The sequence below is a fragment of the Biomphalaria glabrata genome, chromosome 4 (genome assembly GCF_947242115.1).
Source record: "Biomphalaria glabrata chromosome 4, xgBioGlab47.1, whole genome shotgun sequence".
NCBI lineage: Eukaryota > Metazoa > Mollusca > Gastropoda > Planorbidae > Biomphalaria > Biomphalaria glabrata.
Genome location: NC_074714.1, coordinates 20,105,399 through 20,132,605, shown reverse-complemented (window position 1 = coordinate 20,132,605; position 27,207 = coordinate 20,105,399). Strand labels below are relative to the sequence as shown.

The 27,207-nt window shown below is 32.4% G+C and overlaps 2 protein-coding genes across 8 annotated transcripts; one reads left to right on the top strand and one right to left on the bottom strand.

The window, feature by feature from the left end:
• Positions 1 to 2,259: 2,259 nt before the first annotated feature.
• On the bottom strand, positions 2,260 to 11,366 carry LOC106053268 (uncharacterized). 5 transcript variants are annotated; one of them, XM_013208804.2, is made up of 9 exons: positions 11,347 to 11,366; positions 8,588 to 8,701; positions 6,899 to 7,173; positions 6,116 to 6,179; positions 5,784 to 5,914; positions 4,945 to 5,063; positions 4,286 to 4,418; positions 2,590 to 2,686; positions 2,260 to 2,491 (listed from the first exon to the last, which is right to left on the bottom strand). In XM_013208804.2, the coding sequence occupies exons 2-9, from the start codon at positions 8,652 to 8,654 to the stop codon at positions 2,424 to 2,426; spliced, it is 954 nt and encodes a 317-aa protein (XP_013064258.1). In that variant the 5' UTR covers positions 8,655 to 8,701; positions 11,347 to 11,366; the 3' UTR covers positions 2,260 to 2,423. The 5 variants fall into 5 exon arrangements, with proteins under 5 accessions (XP_013064258.1, XP_013064250.1, XP_055882296.1 ...); XM_013208796.2 differs by lacking the exon at positions 11,347 to 11,366 and adding an exon at positions 11,187 to 11,340; XM_056026321.1 differs by lacking the exon at positions 11,347 to 11,366 and adding an exon at positions 11,192 to 11,340.
• Positions 11,367 to 11,474: 108 nt separating this feature from the next.
• LOC106053301 (mitochondrial inner membrane protease ATP23 homolog) lies at positions 11,475 to 16,580 on the top strand. 3 transcript variants are annotated; one of them, XM_013208840.2, is made up of 6 exons: positions 11,475 to 11,756; positions 13,912 to 13,957; positions 14,719 to 14,800; positions 15,146 to 15,280; positions 15,775 to 15,864; positions 16,204 to 16,580. In XM_013208840.2, the coding sequence occupies exons 1-6, from the start codon at positions 11,510 to 11,512 to the stop codon at positions 16,408 to 16,410; spliced, it is 807 nt and encodes a 268-aa protein (XP_013064294.2). In that variant the 5' UTR covers positions 11,475 to 11,509; the 3' UTR covers positions 16,411 to 16,580. The 3 variants fall into 3 exon arrangements, with proteins under 3 accessions (XP_013064294.2, XP_055882300.1, XP_055882299.1); XM_056026325.1 differs by lacking the exon at positions 11,475 to 11,756 and adding an exon at positions 11,868 to 11,886; XM_056026324.1 differs by lacking the exon at positions 11,475 to 11,756 and adding an exon at positions 13,212 to 13,344.
• Positions 16,581 to 27,207: the final 10,627 nt, after the last annotated feature.

Below are 27,207 nucleotides of genomic sequence, written 5' to 3'. Positions count from 1 at the left end.
CAGCTCCCTTATCAAGATACGACGCCTTTTCGTTTTGGCTTTAAGACGTGCCAGGTTAAAGAGCCTTCCATCGGATCTGCTATGGATGTATATTCCGTCTTCCAGGGATTTAAAAGCACTGGATAGTACGACTGAGAAGAAGATGCCAAAAAGTGTAGGGGCCAGTACACATCCTTGTTTTACACCGCTCTTAATGGAGAATGGCCTGGAGGAAGAACTTTCAAACTGAACGGTGCCCTGCATATTTTCGTGAAAAGCTGACACTAGTTTTCTTAACTTATTTGGACAGCCGATTCTCTCTAGTACAGCAAACAGACCGCTTCTGCTAACAAGGTCAAAGGCCTTGGTCAAATCAATAAAAGCTATGAAGAGGGGCTGCTTTTGTTCTCTGCTCTTCTCCTGTAGCTGCCGCAGAGAGAAAATCATATCTGTTGTAGATCTTCCTGCCCTAAAGCCACACTGCGACTCTGGATAAACACGATCTGCCAGGATCTGTAATCGCTTTAGTAACACTCTAGCAAAAGCCTTTCCGACTATGCTAAGCAGTGAGATGCCTCTGTAATTGTTACAATCAGAGCGGTCGCCTTTATTTTTATAAATTGTAACAATGTTGGAGTCTTTCAATTCCTGGGGGACCATTCCTTGTTCCCAGCACAAGCTTAGCAGTTCATGGAGTGGTTTGATTAGGCCTGAATTACTTCAGCAGGAATGCCATCTCCTCCGGGTGTTTTCCCATGTGCAAGCATGTCAATGGCAATGCTCAGCTCCTTTACTGAGGGCGTTTCGTCTAATTCCGTCAAAACTGGAAGTGATGGGAAGTTGGAAACAGCATTTGGTGAGATGGCGTTTTCAATCTGGTAGAGTTCTGCATAGTGTTCTACCCATCGTTCCATTTGCAGCGCACGATCGCTGATGATTGAGCCATCTTTTGACTTGAGTGGAGCACACTTGCTGGTGTGAGGTCCAAAGGCTTTTCTCATGCCCTCATATAGTCCTCTTATGTTACCACAGTCGGCACAAGATTGAATATCTTCGCATAGCTCCTGCCAGTATTTGTTAGCACATTGTCTCGCTACTCTTTGGGCATTGTTACGTGCAGCTCTGAGCCTTTTTAAGTTGCTTGGGGTGGGATCCTTCTTGTAGATTAGCATGGCTGCTCTCTTGTTCGTAGTGGCAGTTTCCATTTCTGGTAGACTAGCTTCAAACCAGTCTTCGCTTTTCTTGGTTTTGTTTCCAAAGACCAGTGATGATGTTTGGTAGATTGTATCACGCATAAACGTCCAGCTTTTTTCTACCTCAGTCACAGAGAAGTTTTTAAAAGCTTCCTCTAATTTGTTCTCAAATTCGGTGCAAAGATCAGGATTTTTTATGCTAGTAGTATTCAGGCGTGATTTTCTTTTTCCCTGTGAAGTGTGGATCTTAGTTGGCAGCAGTCTTGTCCGGCATGACACTAAAGTATGATCAGTATCACAATCCGCGCTTTGGTAGCTACGTGTCAGCAGTATATTTCCAATGTCCTTTTTTCGTGTCAGTATCATATCCAGCTGGTGCCAGTGCCCAGACCTAGGGTGCCTCCATGAGACACAGTGCTGTGGTTTTGTTCTGAAGTATGTGTTGGTAATGCAGAGCTTATGGTATGTGCAGAATTCAAGCAGTCTTTGTCCGTTCTCATTCATCTTTCCGATTCCAAAAAGCCCAAGACAGTCTGGCCAGGTAGTGTGATCTGATCCTACTCTGGCATTGAAGTCACCTAGAAGGATCATATGTTCTTTTTGAGGAATGTTTGCAATGGCTTCTTTGAGGTCTTCATATACTGTACATCATTTATATGATATTGCATTGCAAAAGCAACAAATGTAATAAGGAACTAAGTAAATGCTATATCTATTTTCTTCTATGACTTTCAACATCATCTATTATCAAAACACCACATGTGGTCCCATATCTTCACTGCCTGGTATCTTTTAATTATTTTTATGTTAATTTAAAAGGTTTCCAACTCTATTCACTATTAATGTCGCCAAAATTTGATGACAGATTTTAGTTGTGCTTTTGGCTGATATTACTCAAATTATAAGTTAATATTTAAAAATGTTAGAACCTTTTTTTCCAAGAGCAAAAAGTCATAACAACTAATGATGTAGATGGAGTCATGTATTAGTGCAGGCAACTATCAATTCAGTATTTTTAAATTATCAAAGTTGAAAGAACTTGAATCACAGATTTAATCCACTTAAGAATAAACTTGTTTAAAATAAAAATTGATGTCAATTTATTTTAAATACAGCATAATTTAACAATATTTATATAGATAAATATAAAACAAAAACTTAAGGACTTGTAACTTGTGTTAACTCTATAATCTGAACAAATGGGATTCAAATTTTTAACAAAACACAGAATAGCAAATACTGAATATCTTATTATCGTCCATCATAATAGGTCTGTAGAGGAGAATGCAACTGCTCTATGTAATAGCTTACATTAGGATCTGAAAATAGACCAAACAAGTATTGAAGATTTCCATAGCATCTATCTGCAGTTAAATAAAAAAAAATATTGCCCAAATTAAAAGTGTAAATTATTTACCAGAATCTGGATTCAAATACCCATGACGGATAAGGAATTCAAGACAAATAGCTGCACAATTAGGCTTAAAATTGCCTCCAACAAGTAAGTCTTTTAACTACAATAAGGAAGAAACAATGACAATATTGACTAAAAGTACTTGAAAAATGTTTCAAAAGTAAATGTATTTGTGTTGGCCTCCTAATATTGTAATATATATGTTACCGGCAAAGTGCGAAATGCAGGCATGCTATAGAATGTAATAAAAATGAGTGAAAAAAAATAAATAACAGGATTTCTTTGGACTAAAATTACCTATTAGGCTCATATCTTAATACACCTATGCTAAGTGCAATTTCAATCTTTAAATAATCAAATATTTTTTTGATCTTCAAATCATATTTTAAAACAGTAATATACATTGGTAAATATAAAATTCTTTAGTTTCTTCTAAGTAGACTAAAATGATAAATTAAAAATGGCAAAACATTGAGCAGGTAAAACTGTCTACATCTAAACAGAATCAAAGTAATTCATAAACTCTTAAATGCTGCTCTTATTTTTAAATATTTTTGTTAGTTTCTTCTTAAATAGAAATACAAAATAAATATAACAATGTTCTAATAAGTTGTCTTAACTTATACAATGAAAGGATAATTTTTAAAAATCTTTCGATAAAGGAATGAAAAGTCTACATATTCTAATTGTATGGATTTATATTGTATTTTCAACTTTTCCTTTGTTCTTATAAATTATGTTGAGAAAAAACGCATTTGAGACCCACTGATGCTTAGTAGACATGTTCAAACCCATAGGAGGATATTAAAAGATATAAAACCTCACAGAAGACCGAAGATCAAGACAAACTGAACATTAAAAACTAGACTTATAAAGTATTTAATGAGAAATGTTAGTGCTAGGCTGTAAAATTAATTATTATGTACTTATATAATGGCGAAATGTGTCATTTCAGACAAAAATGAAATGCACCAAAGCTTTGTTTAACACTATAAATGAACTAGTGTTTTCCATGATCATCACAACAACATGTACAATTACGTAGTACAAAGCTTGCACACTAAGGCTGTCGTAATTAAACATACCGGTATTCCACACTTTAGAAAACAAGACTAAATTCTATAGATTACTGGTGAATAGAAATATTATTTTGAGAAATTTATATCATTAATAAAATACTTTAAAAAATCATTTAACACTTTGCCTAACAAAGTTGTAGTCATTCTGTAGGAGGCCTGGGCATTTTATACAAAGCTTAGGCAAAGTAGGAAATGGAAAAATCATTTCTCACTTTGTCTGGATTATTTGGGCATTCTATAGATTGCTGGTGACATATATATTAGAAATGTTCAATTACAAATGATAACAGGTTGGCTACCAGAATAAAAATAATTCATATTTCAGAAATCATTTACTAACAAAACAAAAGTAACCATTAGGACTAAAACAGAAAGATTTAAAAACTCCTTTATCCCACTTTCGGTCAGAGTGTTACAAGGTCATCTGTCATCATTGAGAAGTACATAGAAGTCTAATTCATTAAGCCCTGGTTGTGAGTTTGTGTTTCGTGTGTGAATGTTGTTCGTATTTGCACTTATAATGTTATTGTTACAGTAGTGGTCAATTGTAGTCAAACTGAATTTCCATTTGATTAGACAAATAAAAATTATCTTATCTTACTGTAAGACAGTGATCTCACCTCTTCCAGTGAAACAAGAAGAAATTCTGCAACCTCTCCATCAGCATTAACAGGAGTGAAATCTCCAGGGAGTTCAAGGTCATAAACAAATTGACACTCAGGGAACAATCCCCTCTCATCTTCATAAAAATAACTGTGGAATGAGAATAAAACAAATTTGTTTCGTTTTACATGTATTAGATGTTCCTTCATAATTGAAGATTTACTAAAGGATGTTTACAATTAACATATTATTCTACAGTATAACACAGTAGTTCTTTGTTTATGAATTCTCAAATACATAATGCATTTAAAAAAAAAAGGAAAAAAAGCTTCAATATATTTAATCAATAAATCTGTTTTTGTTATCGATCTAGATTAATAGATAGAGTGAGTGGAAAAAGACAATGATACCAGGGACATCAAAGTATATGCTTTCTATGTTTCTTTAATGGAACCTGAAAATCTAGTATTAAGCCAAAGTACATTTCAAAGACAATTTTAAAATTGTATTTTAGTTCATATTAATCATCCATTTAACTATATAGTTAAAGATCATGTTTTATTATTGTAGAGCATAAAATATTAGAGCCTTTATTTATATAAATCTGTGGGTGAAATAAACACAAATATTTGAGCTATAAAATACTCATGACATGAACTTAACTTTAAAGATGCACCTTAAAGTACCAACAAATGTCAAGTCCTCCAATAGTTCATCAGAGATGCTGGCCTCTTCTTTACACTCTTTCTTAACACACTCTAGAATCCCAAGTCTAGCAGTTAGACCCCCTGCACACTGTTATCAAAAGTAATTGACAATACATGTTACTATGAAATCCATTTCTTAAACAGAGAAACTGAGTGTTGGCAAACCAACAAACATTAGATACAATTATAGAGTAGCACTTAGCAATAACGGACTGAATTAATTTTTTTTTGTAACGAAGGGATAGTACTAAATACATTTCTTCTCTCAGATGTTTTTATCAACACAATAATTTGCCTTAATTTTGTAATTGCAGTGTCTTTAATTACTATAAATAACCAGACGCCATGTGTTATTTTCTTTTTTTTTTTGTTCCATAGCTCCAACTCAAAAGTACTGTTGCTGTACTAAAAGACCTTATGGCATCAGTGATATTTTGTGATAATTTTTTTAAATTAGGCCTATTTGACTAGAAATTATTATCTAGACCATTCAAACCAGGAAGATGTAACTTACATTTTGATCTTAGTCAAATGTTTTTTTTTTTTTTTTCTTATGCCACAATGATTAATTTTACAGATTAATTTTACACTTAATTTTTTTTTTCCCCACAAAGAAGGAAAAATATGATCTTGGGTTTTACATATCTCCAATGGTCTACATGACATCTAGGTAGAAGCTTTAATTATCTTGATCAACAGAACGTCTAAATATAAGCTAATTTTAGACTTCTTAAACAATACTAAACAAATAGTGAGCCTGTTTATACATTTTTAATAATTAAACTTTAAAAACATAATTTACACATACCAAATTGTCATACATACTTGGAAACGTTTGTTTTGTTTTGGATCTTTTTCCAAGCCATATTTTTATTTCTCCATTTGGGCTCTTTACAAAACCATTCACATGAACACCATACTGAATAGTTCCAAACAATCCTAAATGTATGATTTTAAGAAATGTATAGAACTAGAAATAATGAGCAAATTAAAGAGTTATGCAACTTTTTGTCAAAAACAAGATCCTGAACAATAAGCTATTTAGTGCACATGTAAGTCAAATGGTTTTATATTTGCATTGGATTGAAAATTTGTTTCATTTTATAGAATTTGTGTATGGTTTTAAAATGACATACTAACCACAAGCTGATCTTTCGATTTCCAAAAGAGGTTCATCTGTAAACTTTTGAGAAACAGAATAGTTCTAAGAAAAAAAAAAAAATAATTATAAAAACAACAGTTTTTCTTTCCTTACAGGTGTCTCTAATTTTTTTGAATCAGCTGAATAAAAATAAATATAAAAATATTCAAATGATGTAGCACAAAACTTAAACATACTGTTTCCTTGAAGGTAACCATAACCTATATTTAAAGAAAACGTGACAGTGAATTTACCATGGTATGCTGTTAGTAACAAAGATACTTGGGGACTAATCTAGCTCACTAGCCATTTATCACAATATTACTAACTGAAACTGAAATAACAGAGTTTACAGCTAATGTAATAATTGCAGTTTATATTCAAGAACAATGTACTTTTTTAGCCTTTATAAGAATGTATACAATTAAGGAAGATGTAAAATAATTCATGGAAACTCATGTAGTGACATATTAGTATTATGTCTTGAAATGATAGCTTGAAATAATGCCCGGTGCCATGATATTGATACCACACTGACAGGATTTATATTACCTTATTTAGGATTAAACAAAATTAAACAATATAAACAATATATTCTAAATATAAATATATATGTTATATGGAAAGAAAGTAAGCAGAAAAAAAGTGCTGGCTATCATCTTGAAAGAATTCAGTGAATCGTCATTTAACATTTTGTATGTCTTTAAGAGCTTGGCAATGATTAACAGTACGACATATATTAGCTCAATAAGTGCAAAATATTTTTGTATGTACCATTTTACCTCGTTTCTCCAGCCTCTGAGTGGTAAAATAATATTCTTTTGTCTTAAATTTTCTAGCATGCCATGTATGGCAATGGTTCTCTCTTGGTGGGTCTTGAAGGATGATGACAGATGAACACCAGGTTTAAGAAGTGTACTTGTATGTCCTGAAGCATTCACCTCTACAAATTCAAGCACATCTGTGTAGTTTTTAAGATGTTCCCAAAAATCAGGCCTTATCAAACCAATCATCTTATTTTCAACATAAAAGGACTTGCATCCTCTTTGCAAAGCATCTAAAGTAATAAATAAAATATTTTTAGAAATGTTTTAGTTAATAATATTTATTTTAAAAAATTTAATAATAACATTTATTAAAAAAAATAAAAGTAATTATTTATTGTACTTGCATTTCGCATAAGATATGGTCACCACTAGACTAAAGTCAACATTAAAACTGTTTTGTTGCCCAATCAAGGATTTTGAATATAAAGTCAAGTGGATTGGATTTTTTTTTTATTTTGTAGCACTCTGAATTGCTTCTAAAGCATTGGCTAAGAAAGAGATACTAAGTATGCTGAGCATTTCATCTCTGTTCATCTATGGAAATGAAGAGGCAAAGAGACAAGCTTAAGTTGCTCCCTCCCTTTAATAAACAGTGGGTCTTACCTCCACAATGCAGTGCATAACCTAAAAAAAAATTCCTTAAATAAAGAAGGGACCATCAAAAGTTCAAAGTAAGAGAAGCTCTAGTTGGGATTCAAATACAGTACAATGTTGTTTATCCAAAACATCAAATATCTGAACTGCCATTTTTTAGTTTTTTTTTACAGTACGGTATTTAAGTGCTCTTGCAAAATGATCGACGTTGGTGCAGCAAAAGATCAGCAATTATTTAAATAAAGGTAGGCTATTACATATAACACTTTGTTCCCCTATATATTTTATTTGAATTTTATATTTACATATGGCATAAGAATTTTCTTTATATTGTTGGTGAATTAGGCCATTTTTTAATTTGGTTGAATCCGGATGATCAAAAATCACAACAGACCTCATTCCCAATTAATCCAGATAATGGACGTTCTACTATAATATGACAAACTGTAAAACATTGAGTTGCCTGCAAGAGTGATCATAAATATGTTGAGAAAAATATGTATGAAGGACATACAAGAAGACATCCTCTATCCAATGAGATTCTGTGTACAGTACTGTAGGCCATAGACATATGTGAAACCAACATTACCTGCCCCATGGAATTCCAGGTATTAAACAGACCTTATCACCCATAATTCTATGCCCTCTATGAAATAGGATTTTCAAACAAATTACATATATGTGGTTCTTAAAAAGTAACATACATGTTGCAATTTTAAATTCTATCTAGCTAGTCTATATTCCTTTCAGGAGCAACATAACTCTACATATATAAAAGTTTGTAGCACTTTAAGTTTCAGATGTTCATTAGAAAAAGATAACTAGGTCCTAGCCCAAAACCATGCCAGGAGAGCTTGGAAATATCTCATATATGTATTTACAAGACTAGAGCTAATTCACATATTATATATAAAACACATATTATATGCTAGTAATAATTTTAGTTATTAGTTAATAAAACACACAAATTATGCTAGAAATATTTAAGTTATTAGTTATAAGTGTTTTAAATTGGTTATAAGTTGTGGTAATTCATTTTATAATGTCTACCTTTAATTGTCACTTTATTGAGGTTGTTCAATAAATGTAATATTTTATTAGAAAATATTTGATCCATTGACTTGATACACTGAGCTAACAATTTCCAGTTGTAGACAAAAAAATCTGTATAAGAAAAAATAGATATGAAAACGAGACTTAATTAAGACTTCAATTGAGTTTTAAATCAACAGAAGCTTGAAAAACTTTAATTTAACTTATGAACTACAAATGCTTTTGTATAGTGATCCCATTCAGAGTAAAGCTACTATTGTTTTCAGTGGCATCACTAGCAGGGTGCAAGGGGATGCAGTCCACATCAGGTGACACCCACTACAGGCCTTCCCATACAACGTTGCCTGCACTGGCTTGGACATGTTCCCTGGATGGAGGACAGTCGGGAATTCTTTAGGACAAATCGCGTCTGGCTCAAGAAAAACTGGTTGTCCCCCACCTCTGTTACATGGATGTAATAAAACAGGACCTAAAAACAATGAACATTGATATTGATAATTGGGAAGACAGCCATAGACCGCACTAGATGGAGAGAGACGATAACCAAGAAAGCTATGGACAAAAAACATGGGCCTCAGCTCTGAAGAAAAGCATGGCATAAGAAAAATAGCCGACTCCTATACCACCAAAATGAAAGCCACCTTAACCTGCGATATATGTGGACGGGAGTGTCTTTCCAAAATAGGGCTCCACAGTCACGAAAAAGTGTGCGAGATGAACCATAGTCATTCTACAACTAAAGGAGGCCAACAACAAATATAGATCTATATGTCATATATTATTTGACTCATAATGTCTCTTTCATAAATATAGATCTGGATTTTTGTCTATACAATATGACTCATATATTATACTTTATAGTAGACAATATATAGAGATACGTCACAATAGAGACGATTAGAGTAGAAGACTAGACGACCATTTTCCTCTGTAAATAAATGTTTTAAAGGTTTACTAAGCGTTATCCAGTTCATTAAAGAGCATTTGAAAATGTGAGCAGCTGTGTGGACTCGCATATATGTGTTATAAGTCTTGATTAGAGCATAGTTAGTGGTATTACAGAACCATAAATCTGCTTCTAGATAGACATAAAATATTCAAATAGATGTCATAAGAAAGATGATGCTTACTATTTATTTTATAAGCTATCCCAACAAGACCAACGTCTAATCTTTCGACTCAGGACCGGACACAACAGAATGCGACAACACATGTACCGGAAGCTCAAAATTGGAACCAGTGAAATCTGCCCACCATTTATCTTATCACCAGAGAATGCAGACCACGTCCTCCAAAACTGCTCTCTTTATCAAGAGGCCCGTATAAAACATTGGCCCCAAATCACCACAATAGAAAGAAAACTATATGGAGAGCTCCCTGATTTGGAAACCACTGCGCAGTTCATCTCATGTATTGGTCTAGTCATCTGAACACTCCAACATAACAATGAGAATGAAGAAGAAGAAGAATGTCATAAGAAATCACTGAATGATAAAAAGATCATTTTTCATCAAACATCTGTCTGTAGCACTTAAATGTCTTGAGAGATGATCTTCTCATTTTGACTGAAGAAGCCAATCCTAGCTTGATATGCAGATGCAATCACAGGTAGGGAATAGATCTGTAATCACAAGGCGCTATTGCACTTTCACCCTTCTTTCTTCTACCTGGTGTGTACCCCTATGCCATAGAATCTACAATTCAGGACCATTTCTTTATGCTTGCATGCTCTCCATGTAGATCAATCCAGTGCCTCTTTTTCCCCAACTGTTAGTGTTGGTTTGGAAGAGCTTCATGTCGCATTTGCATACATCAGTATACCTTTAAAGTTGGCAACCAGCTTGAACTCCCCTGCCTTCTAGACTCTATTAATTATATATAAGGTCTTGTGGGACATAATGTCACTTAACACACACTACATACATTCTAATAATAGATCTATATTTCTATATTATAGACAATATACTTTACATACTAGAGCCTACATATTAATTATATAATATATTATATATTATATATATATATATAGGCATATTGCCGCATATATATATATATATATATATATATAATACATATATAGGCCCTATATATATATATATATATATATATAATATATATATATATATAGGCTACATATAGTTTATAGATCTATACTATTACTATTATAATTATTTTTTAATAAATCTAAATCTTGACTAGCTGGGAAAAAATGTAAAATATATAAATATGTACAATACTGACAATAGCCTATAAAAAATAAAATATAAGTAAAAGGCTATAGATAGTTAGTATACTTGGAATACTAGTAATTCACTAAATCTAGTAGTAATAGTATTACTGTATTAGTCTAATTAAATCTAGTTAACAATACTGCATTAACACTCAGACTCTCAGTGTGACTCAGTATAGTATACTAGACTACTAAGTCTAAGACACTGTCACTGTGACTAAGTGAGTGAGTACTTGCGTCTCGTCAACTTGTCTATACTAGTGACTAGTCTATAGTATAGATAGTATAGTATTAGTATAGCATACTATGTGACTTATGTCTATGTGTATGGCGACTATGGCCTATGTATGGGGTCTATCAGTTTACCTTGCCTTATCTTATATAATAACTATAGTGTCTAAAGACTAAGCCCGTCTGGTATCTATATAGAGTCTAGATCCAAAGTCACGTAAGTGTAAGTCTATGTCTATGGCCACTATGGGTTGAGACTTGACTCTTGAGAGCCAGTCAGCCAGTAAAGTTTTACCCTAGAATGTTATAACTAGAGTCTAGGTCTATGATCTTATCTTTCAACGGATATAGGTCCGTGGCAGAGTGTCAGACATAGACAGTTATAAATATATATTTTATATAGGTCTGTGGGTTGTCAGTGGCTCTTTTCTTAACGGAGTTAAAAATAATAGTTTAAGATGGCAGCTTCCTCAAAGTCGACTGAAACAAAAGAAAGTCAAGCAAATACTGTAAAGGAAAATAACACATCTAGTAGCGATAGTGGTATTACTAATCCAAAAGATGGCGAAGATTTTGGATACTTTTTCTTTCCTGAAAGAGATAGACTTAAGAAGCAAGAAAAGTCTTTTCTTAGTAAACTTTGGAATCGCGAGGACATTACAAATTTCAAATGCAAAGCGAATGTTTTGTCTTGTATGAAAAGCAGTAAGTTTATTAAATTATTATTAATTCTTTTAATGACACTAAATAACTAATTTAGACTGGGGATTTAGTATTAACAACTCAGCAAAGCATTGTTCCAGACTCTTTTCTGCAGCTTTGACATTGTCACAGTGTGCTCATTGAAGTTATCCTGTTAGTTATTAATTTAATTAATCATCATAATTAATGTCCTTATCTGACTTATCAACTATAATCAAGAATCAAGTACACATTTTGATTAGTGAATTAGTGATAATAATAGAACCAAGCAGCTAGTCTAGCAGTTTATAAGCCAGTAAAGTAAAGATGTCAAAGTACCTACTGTTATTAATGTCCTTATCAAGAATCAAGTACACATTAGTGATAATAATAGAACCAAGCCACAAGGTTTAACAGAAATAAAATTTAATAATCAACCATTTCCAGGAGTTGGCCATTAAAGGTTATGTAAGGCTCATTGCTTGTGTTTTGGGCTAGTACTTTGGTTTTGCTTCAAAATGACTAATTATGTTTAAATAAGTAATAATTAAGGAAGATGTTTCTAACATACGTTCTTTGCATTTAATATTTCTTACGTACGTTCTTTGCACAATAAAATAAAACAAAAATGTGCATGTTTGCATGTGTGTATTTTTTTGCCTTGCATTAAAACCTTTAGAAAGAAAGCTAATTTCATTGTTTAATTATTTTGACTTAATAAATAACGGAAAACCTTACAGTAAATTTTAAAATTGCATAAAATAAATTTAATAATAGTACCGCAGTTAGATCTAGCAAACAAAGAAACAATATGCTGGAGCATAAAAAAACAACAAAAAACCCTTGACCTCTTACTAGTGGACGGGTATAATTTATCTATATGCTTGACTGACCATGCCAATGTGTTATCTTTTTTGACTGACACCCAACTCTATTGCGTGCGTATGCTCAAGGAAAAAACAATGCTTGATGGTTAACACAAACAACTATACACACCACACTAGGACTACATGTGTAGGCTCACTAGGTATATCTGACCAGGTTGTTGGTCTGAAATTCATGAACACATATACAAGGCAGATTGCACTTTACTTATGAGAGATTTACATTAGTAACTAGTTAAATATATACTAACATTATTTACATTGACCTTCCTAAACACATCCTTTACAGTTGGTGGCATCGTACATACACACAGACACACTCATGCTATACAGATTTTTAGAAATACTGTTAAGCTTGAATAAATCAAACAGTAACAGAGTTTAAAACAATAAGGTATATAAAAGGAAAAAAAATAAAACCAACCAATATAGGTATGTTATTTAAGAGTTTCGTAAAATGTTCAGCAACACAAGCTATTAACAAGACACTTAGGGCCCCGGGCGAATATCAAATTTTACTATCAGGTCATATCCGGCCCCGGCCGGATATCAAAAAGTACTATCCGGTGCATCCCTAATATATATTATATTGAAGAGTTTTCCTAAGGATATTGTATACAGAGATACACATTAAAATAAATCTTCCTTTGTGAGGTTGTAAACATGTTGACAAATCTTGCATGGTGCCCCAACGATCCAACAGACTAATAGATAGGTAAAGGTAAAAGGTAAAAACATGATGCAATAGGCAGGAAAATAATATAAAATAGAAGAAATGCAAGCACACATGCCTGTTCAACACCACTGGTGAGTTCAAAATGGGCTGAGTGAGCTCCATTAAATTTCACCTTACTTTTGTTCCCTCTTGAAAAAAAATAGTCTTAATAGGAATCTGGGTTTGGATTCTATTCTATGCATATTATTTACTTTTATATTATTTAGCATCTTTCTCCATTATACAATGGTGATGCCAGTTTTTTTTTTTTAATATATTTATATATGCAAATCCATACGCAATCCACTCCTAACACACACACACACACATATATATATATATATATATATATATGTAAAAAAAACTCATATCCTGGTTTATAGATATTCTTAAGATTTTAGAATCAGGAACAATTTCATTATTTAAAAGTATTAAATTAAGAAAAATTTTACAATTCATTTTATTATACATCCACAGGTGCTCCCTAGATTGGGTACTTTGTGAATTTTAAAGAAATTCTGTTATAATTTTGTTTTAATTAAATGTATAGTATTTAATTTTCAAATATCTTTTTTCTAAGATGATAAAGTAAAATTGATGGTGACTGCTCTGGAAAGTCATGGATGGTGAGTATTACAAATTTCATATGTATAATATATTTTTAAGTTATTAAGAATAAAAAATTATCTTAGATTTTCACTTAGATGTATTTAATAAAACTAACATATATAAATATAAATTTATAAATATATAAATAAATGTATTTATTAAAACTAACATTTAAGTCTAAGTATGTGAGTATAAAAGTATGTAGCATAAAGTATAAATAAGTACATTTATAAATGTATTTAATAAAACTAACATCAAGTATAAGTATATCTAGGTTTTTCCTGTGTTGTGGGTAGCTTTTACTTGGACAGGATTTTGCCATGCTGTATCTAGCTATCCCTAATTTTTTTTTTCTTTCATTTGTTGAGAGTGATTTTGTTAGATGAGTCATAAATAAATTACTTCTATGTGGTTGCATTATTTGCTTGCTGTAAAATAAATACATTTATTTGGGCCCACTCCATTAATCAGAGGAGAGAAGGATTATTTTACTTCTTTTGACGATGAACATCCACAAAAGAGGTATGAATCAGTCACATATACTGCATTTAAAGTACTGACACAAAAAAGATATAGGAAATCAATAGCACCTACCTGCATTTGAAAGTATGCCGATTTTCTTCACTGCCTAGGAGTTATTAATGGAAAACATTCATCTTGCTTCTCTGTTCAACATTGGATTTATGTATTTTAATTCAAAAGAATATTATTCAGCAATCGCTAGACAAATGTGTGGCAATAATCAAAGCTTGTATTTTAATTTTACTTTCTATTTAAGTCCTGTAGAGTTGGATCGCCATATATCATGTGAGATGTGTAGAGACAGAGTGAATGGTGGGTTTGATCCTAAATCAATGCAGGTAAATATAATAAAAATAAAATAAGTAGTTCTCTACTGTATTGAAACTTTGCAGTCTTGTAATTAACAAAAAAAAACTTTATATTTTGAAGGAAATTTTGTTTTACAATTTTGCTGTTTAGACAACAGTTAAGCAAGCAACATGTTAAATATGCACAGATACATAAATGTGCATTCATTTTAAAGATATCTGTCATACATTTAAAAATGGATTGTAGAAGTTAGTTATGGCTATATAATTTATATAAAATAATTTTTAGAAAAATAGTATAGAAATGTGGCCTACATAGAAACAAAATGCCATTTCTTTAAAAATGTTTCTATTTGTTTTGTACATTTATTTCAGGTTGTAATTTGTCAAAACAATGTACACACTCAAGATGTATGTTGCAATGTCTTAGCACATGAATTGTTACATGCATTTGATTATTGTCGAGCTAAAGTCAACTTTGAAAATTTGAGACATTTAGCATGCTCAGAGGTTAGTATGTTAAGACAAAAGTGCATTTATGCTTGAACTAAAAACCATATGTATCTATATATAAAGGACATATGTGTATATGTATGTATGTATTATTTTTTTTTCAAAATGGCTCTGCAACATGCAATTTGTGCTTTCAAAGTAATGCACAAATTGTAAGACAAATTTCCTTACGGACAATAAAGATTATTATTATTATTTAAATTTATATTACACACAAATGTAATGGACATAGAGTGAGTGGTTAGTTGTCTAATAAATGTCCTAGTTAGAATACCACTGCCTACACTTAACCAGGATGTTTGGGCAAATATATGTAAAAGTTTGTTTGTTGCTTTTTTTTTCTCCAGAGAAAGTAACTTTGCAGTACAAAAATAAAGCCTAGCCTAGTACTTGTGAATCTAAATGAAAATATGAAAATATCAAATATATATCTTAAAAAAGAGAAGTATTTGAGAGAATTATTATTTTTTACTTATCTATTCTGTTGTCAGATTAGAGCTGCCAATATGTTTCATTGTTCTCTTGGGGCAGCCATGAGCTCAGGAGAGGCATCTTTATTTCATGTGAAGGAGAGACATCAGGTGAGGCTTACTTTCATCTCCTTTATTAATTTTGTTTACCAGTCTACACTATATATGTACTGACAAGTCGGGGTACATATTTATGTATCATGAAAAGTTGGTTTATAGCTAGACCTTTATCCACCCATTTGAAAATGTTAAGTTTACAACTAAAAAAATAATCAGAATATTAAGAATAGTAGAAGTTGAAGCATCCCTTTATGTAAAACTCTTTTGCACATCTCACTGGGTTGGCTTAAGAATCCTGTTAACAAGTGAAGTTCTGCAGGCACTCTTCTCCCCACCCCCAAAAAAATGAATATGTAATTTTAAATTTTCATATTTTTTCTACATTTGCAGCTATGTGTCAAAAATAAAGCCCTCCAATCTATGAGACTTGTTAGAAATGTAACTGAATTTGAAGCCATGATGGTGATAGATGACGTCTTTGACAAATGCTACAATGACACAGAGCCATTTGGCAGGAGGTGTTTTAAAAACTTGGGCCGAGCAAAAAGGGCTTTAAATGAATCGAGGAATTATTATGATTTTAGTGATATTGATTGATGTAAAAGTGTAATTAGTTCTAAAATGTTGAGTCATATTTTATTAAAATCTATTCATTGTTAGATACATTTGTATGAAAGTTGGTTTGTGTATGCTTTAGTATATATTTATCTTAATATAATCCATTTATGATGTATGCAATAAAAGATTTAACAATTTTTTTTCAATGATAGTAGAGTTTGTGTAGTAATGCTCAGCTTTTTTTTTTTAGTTTAGGCTCTAAGTGACACAGCTCAAAAAGTTAAATGACATTTCTTCTAGCCCTCTGAGGCTCTTGTACAGTTTGTGGCTCTTAAAAATACTAGTAACACCCTCCTCATCTGCTTCAATTAGCCGTGTGTTGAGCGTTGATTAGACCACAAGGCACACAATTAAATGTTAGCCACAGAAACAGTTGAATATCTTTTCCTTCAAAGTGTAACTTATGGATTCATGTCACAGGAAGAGTTACATGTTGGTAATAAAATACTATACTTTGACTAACTTTTTAGTATCTGTAATAATAATTGCAAGAAGAGAAAAAAAAAACAATCTTCATTCCACTTTAATACTTTTTTAAAAGTTATAGTCATTGAATCAAGTAAAGAGTCAATGTAATTACTGAGGTTAAATTAGATATATATTAGATTTATAATTTAGTTTAGTGCATTAATATAGTAAGAGTTTGTAAATTCAGTGAGTGCTGTTATCTTGCAAGCTGCATGTGAAATAAAACTAATTTAAAATTGTATTGAATCTAAACAAAGAAATATTTGTAAAATTATTTAAGAGCTGTAGAGTGATAAGGATATTAAGTTTATGGATAACTGATCATAGTGCTTAAAACTACATGCATTAAAATCTTTAGTGTAGATCATGCATGTCAAACACAGCATTCGTGGGCTGCATGTGGCCCGCTTGGCCATCTAAAAAATTATCAAAATAATGTTAAACTATTGCACTGTAAAATAAGAGGTGACAAGCTACTTGAATTGAATAATAGTATTTGTTAAAGTGAACAACGAGAGTGAGTCTGCAGTGAAAGCAAGCTACATTTAGTCAAACTTATTTGCAAGCCTTATCAAATCATTTAGTGAACGTGATTTTATGAAGGATTGTGTCGTTAAAGCTGCCGAAGTAATTTGTCCAGAAAAGGTGAAATAATTCAAAGAAATAGCATTAACTAGAAACACTGTGGCAGATAGAATAAATGACATGTCAATCAGCATGCGTGAACAATTAAAGAACAAAATAGTTGATTTTGAATGATTTTTTTTCGCTCTCGATAAGTCAACTGATGTAACTGGTGTAGCACAGTTGGCTATATTCATAAGGGCCTGTGACAGGAATTTTAAGATACATGAGGAGCTACTTGAGTTCTGTTCTATGCATAACACCACAAACAAGGATGTTTTTGATAAATAACAGGAGGTGATATTGTTTACCTTTGGTAAAGCTAGCTAGTCTTACAACGGATAGCGCACCAACCATGAAATGAAATGGTTTTGATGCAAAGCTACTTGTAAAAATTAGTGAGACTGATGCTAATTTTAAATTTTCTGTGCAAAGCAATTAGATTTCCAACATGTCATAAGACCGGTTTCAGTAGCTCTCTTTAAATCATCACCAATTGTTTATGTTTCTGGATGACATTGGACACGACTTTGATTGTATTCCCTACTACACAGTAGTCCGCTGGCTCTCCTGTCATAAAGTATTGAAGAAATTTATTGCACTGCATGAAGAAATCATATTGTTTCTGAACATGAAAGGTGAACCTGCTGAGCATTTCCAAACTGACGAATGGGTTCAGGATTTGGCATTTGCAGTTGGTCTTACTGGTCACCTGCAAGACTTGAATTTGAAACTTCAAAGTAGAAATAATTGTCACAACTGCGTGTGATGATGTGAAGTGCTTTCAAGCAAAATTACGACTGTAGATAAACCAAATATGAAGAGAAAATCTTGTTCACTTCTCAACATGTCAAGAACTAAAAAGATTAAGTCATCTGATCAAAATTTGTCATCAGTGATGAAAGTGTCAGTGGCATACAAACCTTAATAAACTTGTATCCCAGAAACGCTGTCAAGCATCAGGACAAACAAAATAGTGGGAAGCGTGGTCGAGAGGCTAAGTGCGCTTGAACTTGGCTACCTATAAAGGGGGCTCGAGGTTCGACACCCGACTCGGGCAGAGTTGTGTTTACTGAGTGCCTAAAGGCAGCACGGAAAAACCTTCTCCTAGATACCCCTGTTGATGGTCTATTTTGTTGATGAGTATATATATGTTACTGGTGCATGCGAGTCCATATGACACAACAACAGAATGAATCAAGAATATACTTAATAACGCAGGCTGATAACTTCAACAATTTAATAAACAATAAAAAGGGCACAGTCCTCTGTCGTCGCTAGCCTAGCGTCGTCCTCTTAGGCGTCTTGTCCGTTATTCTTCTTGTTCATTATCCTACTCTGTTCTTACTCGTCACATTACTTAGGAAAAACCCGATTCACATCAACTTCTACGCATCTTGTGTCATTACATATTTCCTCCCCCCTTTATCAAAAAAAAAAATTTTGTCAATTTTTTTTTTTCAGTCTAAAACACTATCCCTACTGTCATGTCTGTACAATATACATGGCCAAAATTTTGGGGAAAGACAAAACAAACATATATCTTGATCTTGATGGACATCATCATGTTTCCCATCTTCATCAGTTCCCTGGTGAAATTGTCCATGTTCCTATGTCACAAAGTTCACACTGTAGTTGAATGTTGACACCAAGAAAACAATACAGTTCCAATACAGTTATTAGTAAGAAAATATCTGGTATGCGGTGTTCTAATCATCACTCATTGACGATAAAATAGTATAGTACAGTGTAATAGTTTCACCAACCAATAGTACTAAGTCCATCAAGACATGTATACAGTCCCCATACGACGATGCCTTTGTCGATTCCACAGACATAAAACAGTTTTTCAGAGTAAATACACATGTATATAGTCCACATACGAAGATGCCTTTGCTGACTCCATAGGCATAAATCAGAGTTTTTCAGAGTAAATACTGTTATTGGCTATATGTTTGTTGGTGGTTGCCTCATATCACACCAAACCCCTCCTGTCAGACAAAATGTAATATTTGTGTCAAAACAACTTTCCAAATTATTCTACCTAACTTTTTTGTTGGGTACCAATAAGTATATTTTCTCTCCACTTACCATTTCCAAACTGACCTAGCCTTTTACTAATGGATGATAATGATTATATAAAAAAAATAATGACTGTAGATGATCATACTTACTTTAATTTACACCTTTGACTTCAATTATTGAAATTTTATAATTATCTCCCTTGATTTAATAAAATTCCCAATTTATATTTTACTGAGTTATCTTCCTTTAAAGGAAATAAAATATATATATAGTCCATATATAAACAACTTATTCATACCCATTGACTAGAACATATACATATATATACATGCATAAACAAATCAAAATGAATAATCATTATTTACAACAGTTTATCTCACTGTAACTCTTGACAACATGTCAGCTACAATATTAATTTCTCCCCTAATAGCCTCCAATTGAAAATTATATTCTTGTAAAATTAGAAACCACCTGTATAATCTACCATTTTTAATACTTTTTTCTTGCATAAACTTAAGAGGCCTGTGATCAGATAACAATATGAATTTGTTTCCCAGTAAATAGCTTTCCAACTTAGTTACAACCCAAACAACAGCTAAAGCCTCCTTCTCTATGACACTGTATCTCTTCTCAGTATCAGATAATTTCCTACTTACATAAATTATTGGGTGTAATTTATCATACTGTTGCATCAAACAACCTCCTATAGCACTACCAGAAGCATCAGTAGTGACATAGAATATTTTAGAAACATCCGGTAATCTCAATATTAAATTTGTAGAAAAAATATGCTTAACTTTCTCTATAGCTTCTACACACTTTCTATTACAAGTCACTTTTCTAGGCTGTCCTTTCTTTAATAACTGGTTTAATGGATCAACTATCTCTGCTAAATTTGGTATGTATTTTCTATAATAGTTTATCATCCCTAGTATTGATTTAATCTGTTTTTGTGTTGTTGGTATTTCTATTTCTAATATCTTCTTTACATTATCTTCAATGGGACTGATAGTATTATTTTTAACTCTATGTCCTAAAAATGTGATTTCTTCTAAGCCAATCTCTACCTTTTCTGCTTGAACTGTTAGACCATTTTGTTTAATTAACTCAAAAATCTCCCTAATTCCTTTTAAATGTTCTTTCCAATCCTCATGAAAAATGCATATATCATCTAAGTAACAGATTACATTTTTTCTATGACCTATAACCGACATCATCATCCTATTAAAGGTAGCTGGAGCATTTATAAGCCCAAAGCTCATAAAGTTCCATTGGAATATTCCATAAGGAGTGATAAATGCAGTATAAGGTTTAGCTCTATTGGTTAAAGGAATTTGCCAATATCCTTTTGTCAGATCCAATTTTGTAAATACTTTAGCATTGGACAATTTGTGTAATATGTCATCAATGTTAGGCATAGGGTAAGGATCAAATTCAGTTATTTTATTTAACTGTCTATAATCTATGCATAACCTTATATCCCCATTCTTTTTCTTTGCTATAACTATTGGTGAAGCATAAGCTGAATTGGATGGTTCTATTATTCCTAGTTTTAATAAGTTGTCTATTTCATCTTTAAATTTTCCCTGTAAGTGTAATGGAATCCTATAAGGCTTCATGAAAATAGGTTAGTCACTAGTTAACTTTATGTCATGCTTTATGATATTTGTTTTTCCTGGCAAACTGGAAAAAATTTCTTTAAAATCACTGATTACATTTATTATGTCTTTTGTTTTTTCTGGAGATAAATTTTCTAAATTCAGTTTTTCCCATGTTTGGTTATCTTTAGTTTCTAGTATAGGAATATTTTTAATATCATTTTCATTAGTTTCCTCATTGATTAAAACAATTAAACATTCATCTACTTGATTTTCATTTTCCACAGTTTCTGTATCTAACTTTTGAGTTTGATTTTCATTGTTTACTTCTGTATCCAAATTTTGAAATTGATTTTCATTTCTCTCATTGTATAACTTCAAATTATTTATATGATATGTTTTTATTTTTCCATTCATATTAATCTTATAGTTTACTTCACTTGTTTTATTTGTAACAACAAATGGACCCTTCCACTGTTTTCCTAATTTGTTTTTTAAGTCAATTACCAAAAGTAATACCTTGTCTCCTACCTCCAATGTTCTTAATTTTCTTTTTTCATTTAAGTTCTCATGTACTGTTTCTTTATATTTCATGTTATTCTCAAAAGCTTCCGCCCATATTTGTTTTAAATCTAAAGCTGTTTCATTGTCATTTTCCTTTTCTATTTTATTTAAGATCAAACTTTCTTTAAAAATTTGTATTTCATCCCTAGGTTTCCTTCCATGTACTAACTCATATGGTGAAAATTGAGTTGCCTCATGAATATTATTTCTAATAGAAAATAGAACAAAATTAATATATTGATCCCAGTTTTTCTGATTATTTTCTACAATTTTAGCTAAGGATCTTTTTATAACACCGTTTAGGCGTTCACAAAGCCCGTTGGCTTCCGGGTGGAATGGCGATGATTTAATGTGTTCTATACCATATTTTAATGTCCATCTTTTAAATAACTCAGATGTAAACATAGAAGCATTGTCTGATAGTAATGTTTTTGGTATCCCATGTCTGACTATGAACTTTTGATCTAAAGCATTAATAATATTTTCTGTGTCTATATTGGATAATACCACTGCTTCAGGATATCTACTGAACATGTCTACTATTGTCAATATGTACTTATTATTATGTTCTGTTTTAGTTAAAGGTCCTATGATGTCTATTGCTATTTTTTGAAATGGTTTATTTGGTTCATCCATTGACTGTAATGGAGCTTTACCTAATTTACCCTTAAGTCCCCTTCTTTGACACATATCACATGATCTTATGTATTTTGATATGGTTCCTTTCATTTTAGGCCAAAATACTTGAGTTGCTAAATTTCTAAAACATTTCTTTATACCTCTATGTCCACTTAAATTACTGTCATGTGACAAAATCATGACATCCTTCCAATACTTTTGTGGTAAGACTAATTGTTTTATTTCTCTATCATTTATTTTTGTTTTTCTAAATAGTATTCCTTCTTCTATGACATATTTCTCCATTGGGTTATTATTTCTCCTGTCACTAATTCTGTCATATGTTTTCCCAATGATGTTATCTTGTTTTTGTTCTTGAGCCAATTTGTTTATTCCTTTCAATTCTTCTGTTTTCATTTCTTCAGTTCCATCTTTCTGTTTTTCTGCTTGCGTTTCGTCTTGTTTTTGACCTTGTATTTCAACCTCTTTCTCTTTATCTTCTTCACCATTAACTATTTCATCATTCATATCAATAAGTTCCTGAGTTTCTTGTTTTGGCTTGTTCTTAGATCTGGTTATTACCATATTACTAATGTAATTATCTGTTTCAGTATTCCTATTCTGCTGTAACCTTTCATATTTCTTTTCCCATGCTTCAATTTCCTGTCTTGAACATTCCTTCAAACCTGTTAAGTTTCCAATCAACATATCATGTCTCATGTTAGGCATGGCTACTCCCTCACAATGGCCAGTGTAAAAAGGTGTCTCAATAAACACTTTAAATACTTTAAATTCCTTTATACTGCCATCTGCCAACTCCACTTTCCTTGTATATCCCCTATAATATTGCGCCTCAATGAGATCAGCCCGAACCACGAGTGTGTTACAGCCACTATCTCGGATTGCCTTTATTGGAACATTGTTAATAAAAACTGGGTAGAAAGCAAAATTGTTTTTATTTTCCCTAACAAAAAACACTCTGTCAGAATCTCTATTTTTATATTCCCTGCTTTTACTCCTATTGTATGTGTTATTATTGTAATTGTTGTTGTAATTGCTGTACCTATTCCTACTGTCTGCTCTGTAATTATTTCTACTATCTGTCCTATTGTAATTATGTGTACTACTTGATCTATTATAATTATTCCTACTGTTTGACCTGTTTTGTGTTCCCCTGCATCTCATAGCCATATGTCCTTTTTTCCCACATCTATAACATGTAACATCCCTGTTGTTTGACCTATCTCTACTATTGCTATATCTAAAATGTTGGCTATCCCTACTTCTATTTCTACTTCTTTCATTGTTTTCCTGTGTATATCCCACTAGATCAATATTCTTTTTATCTTTACATGAAAAAAGGTTGTTGGGATAGGCATTTTTATATGTTCTTATTATCTCAGTAACATCATCCAAAACTTTGGGATTCCTTTCTTTGATAAATGATTGTAATTGAGGGTCACACTTGGCTACAAAATTATCAAGTAATATAAAATTTTTTAATCCCTCAAAGGTACTGTCAATCTTCTCAAATCCCAGCCATTTATTAAAATAGTCTTTTTCCAAATTTATAGTGGTTTGTGGTTCTATCTGATTGGAAGGTGTGTTTTCAAAATATTTTTTTCTGAATGTGCTGGCATTGTGTCCATATGCATTCAGCAATTCCTTTTTTAAAATTTGGTAGCTATTTTGTACAGTATGATTATGGTTTTGACAAATTGTAAGAGCTTGCCCTTGTACAAAGTCTAACAAAATTTGAGACCACTCTTCCTCCCTTATATTGCAATTAACCATTTTAATTTCATATCTCTTTAGGTAGTCTGAAATACAATCTCTAGCCTCCTGAAATGGTTGTAGTTTTTTCCTCAACCAATGGTTGTTATCACTTGAAATATTAGTGTTGTTTGTGTGATTATTACTATTATTGGTTTCAATGTGATTGTCTGGGGCATTGGTAGTATTAGTATTAGATCTATCATTAGTATTATTGCTATTAACTTTTTGTTTATTTTGTTCAGCTTCAATTCTCAATTTCTCAAGATCATATTGTAATTTCCTATCTGCTTCTTCTTTTATTAATTGTGCTTCCCTATCTTTTTCTTTCTCCCTTATCTGATCAATTCTATCTCTCTCTATTGTCACCATTTGCTGTACATAGCTAGTTAGGTCCTTCCCTTTAAGTTCTAATTGTTTAGCCTCAGCAATAATTTGCTGGCGAAAAGTCTCCATATAATCAAAGTTTGGAGCTGTTGCCATTATGCTTATTTTATTTTAAACAATGTCTCGATATAGTTTTGATATGGCCTCCCTATTGGCCTAAATATCCCAATTTAGTTTTCACAAAAACTCACTTTCAAATACTTCTTGTAATATATATATATTTAAATACCTTTGCTCAATGTTATATTAACAAATATTACCTCAGTGGACTTACTCACAACCACAATACTTGAATACAACTCAAAATTTTATATCACCTTAATTCAGTGGACTTACTTTAGACCACATAAACAAATATCATATTATATACTTTTATCAATACCTCAATACTTAATTCAATGGACTTACTTCTTGCCAATAAATACCCCTAGGACTATTCTAGTCACTAGTCTAGATTCAATACAACTTCAATACAACTTCAAATAGATAAATCAATATTATACCTCCAACAGTAAATCACAATCCAGTGATACTGACAAAAAATTTTATTCTGACCAATTAGACTGTGTTTAAACACATCTATAAAATAATGTCAACCGATTAATCGGGACAAAAGATCTATATATAAATAATTACTCCTTAGACTCAGTTGTCTTCAGGATAAAATAGATCTAAGGCTCTCATAGGTATAACAATTTAGTTAATACCTGGAAACAATCTAGAATTTATAATCTAGATTAAACGTGGCTTACCTTATCTACTTAAGATAAAATTACTAATATATAATAAGAATAGTGTAAAATAAACGTAATAAGACACAAAAAAATAAATCTATTCTAATGAGATGAGACTTTTTAGAGGAAGTATACACTGAAAGAGACAAATAAAGATGACTTCAACTGACTTCTAAAAAAAATAAAATGTACGTGGATACGAACAAAACAAGACAATCTAAACAATCATCGAGACTTTATTAAATGGAGCAGGTCCACTTTCTAATGTGTCCTATAATGACGCCCTTATCAGGCAACCTGCTCTTAACAAAGATCTACTGTCCCTAATAGACTTAATTTAATAATAATGGAGAGAAAAAATAAACTTATCTTTAGTTAGATCCCCTTTGTTCAGTCCACGGAGCTACAACGGTCAGTTCCACACAAGTTCCCCACTGTCTTTGTCTTAGGCAAGGCAAGGTGTGCTCCCACAAAGGCTATTCGACAGGCAGTACTGAGTTAGGCCAATCTCTCCTGGTGCTGCCACAGTATGGTACGAATCTCAGATAAAGTCCTCTGGTCAGGTTCCAAGGTTCCGGTTCCACTTGATGATCTGTTGGTGCTGGCTTCTGTCTTCAGGTCAGGAACATAAGTCAATACTGAGACAAGCTGGTGGTGCTGTCTCAAGAGAGGTAAAAAAAAATGACTAAGTCCAACTCTCTCTTTTGATGAATATAAATTAGTCAACTTTACAAGTTGATTAGATGGTCACGCAGTGTGGTAGTAGGGTATACCATCACTCGTGTGTAGATTAGATTGCAAGCTCAGCAACACTGCAACAGTCAATTAATAGCTTGAAAAACAAACCTGACAAGGTGACTCGATCCAACGGTCAGCTTGTAGATACTAGATATGTAGACTCAGATGACTTTCCGTACTCCCAATCAACAGATAAACCTGACAAAATGAGGTATCTTCACTCTTGAGGTATATAGGTAGAGGTATACTGACGACGGACTGCCCTAAATCACTTCAACGGACGAAATAGTTCTGGATTCAGACACAATAGATATAGATCTAGTCAATATACTTATATAGATCCAAGTTCAATCTAAAAATATCCAACATGGCTGACAAAGCTAGACGCTGGTAACGGTTTCGAATTTTCTCTAATAGAAAGTCTAGGTCCACTGGAACAAAGATGCCAAAATCCAGCTGCAGTCCAGATAATTAGCACAGACGTAGGGTAGATCTAGTAGAAATAAACGAATGTTAATCCAGTACTTCTCCAGTGTACTTCGCCAAGTGTAGAATTGTAGATAGATATATCCAGAACATGAAGTTAACTAGATTGTAGATCAAAATGACGCCCTGGCCGTCGTGGGTCGCCACATCTGTTGATGGTCTATTTTGTTGATGAGTATATATATGTTACTGGTGCATGCGAGTCCATATGACACAACAACAGAATGAATCAAGAATATACTTAATAACGCAGGCTGATAACTTCAACAATTTAATAAACAATAAAAAGGGCACAGTCCTCTGTCGTCGCTAGCCTAGCGTCGTCCTCTTAGGCGTCTTGTCCGTTATTCTTCTTGTTCATTATCCTACTCTGTTCTTACTCGTCACATTACTTAGGAAAAACCCGATTCACATCAACTTCTACGCATCTTGTGTCATTACACCCCCTCCCCCCACCCCATCCAGGTCCACAAATGAGATTGGACCAAAGCGCTCTGAGCATGCTATAAGCATGAAAGTAGCGCTATATAAAAGTCATAATTACTTTTATTAATAGTGCGTATTCATAGTAAATTGTACTACAAATTGAGCTAAGTAAGGGACAGATAGCATTAATTATTGTATTGTTTCTAATTTACATAAAACTAGTAGGCGGTTTTGCAACTGATTTTTGGCTGCGACTCCTCAGGTCATAGTAAATTTTTATGTGACCCATACACCTTAATGAGTTTGACATGCCTGGTGTAGATGCTTTTATGAGC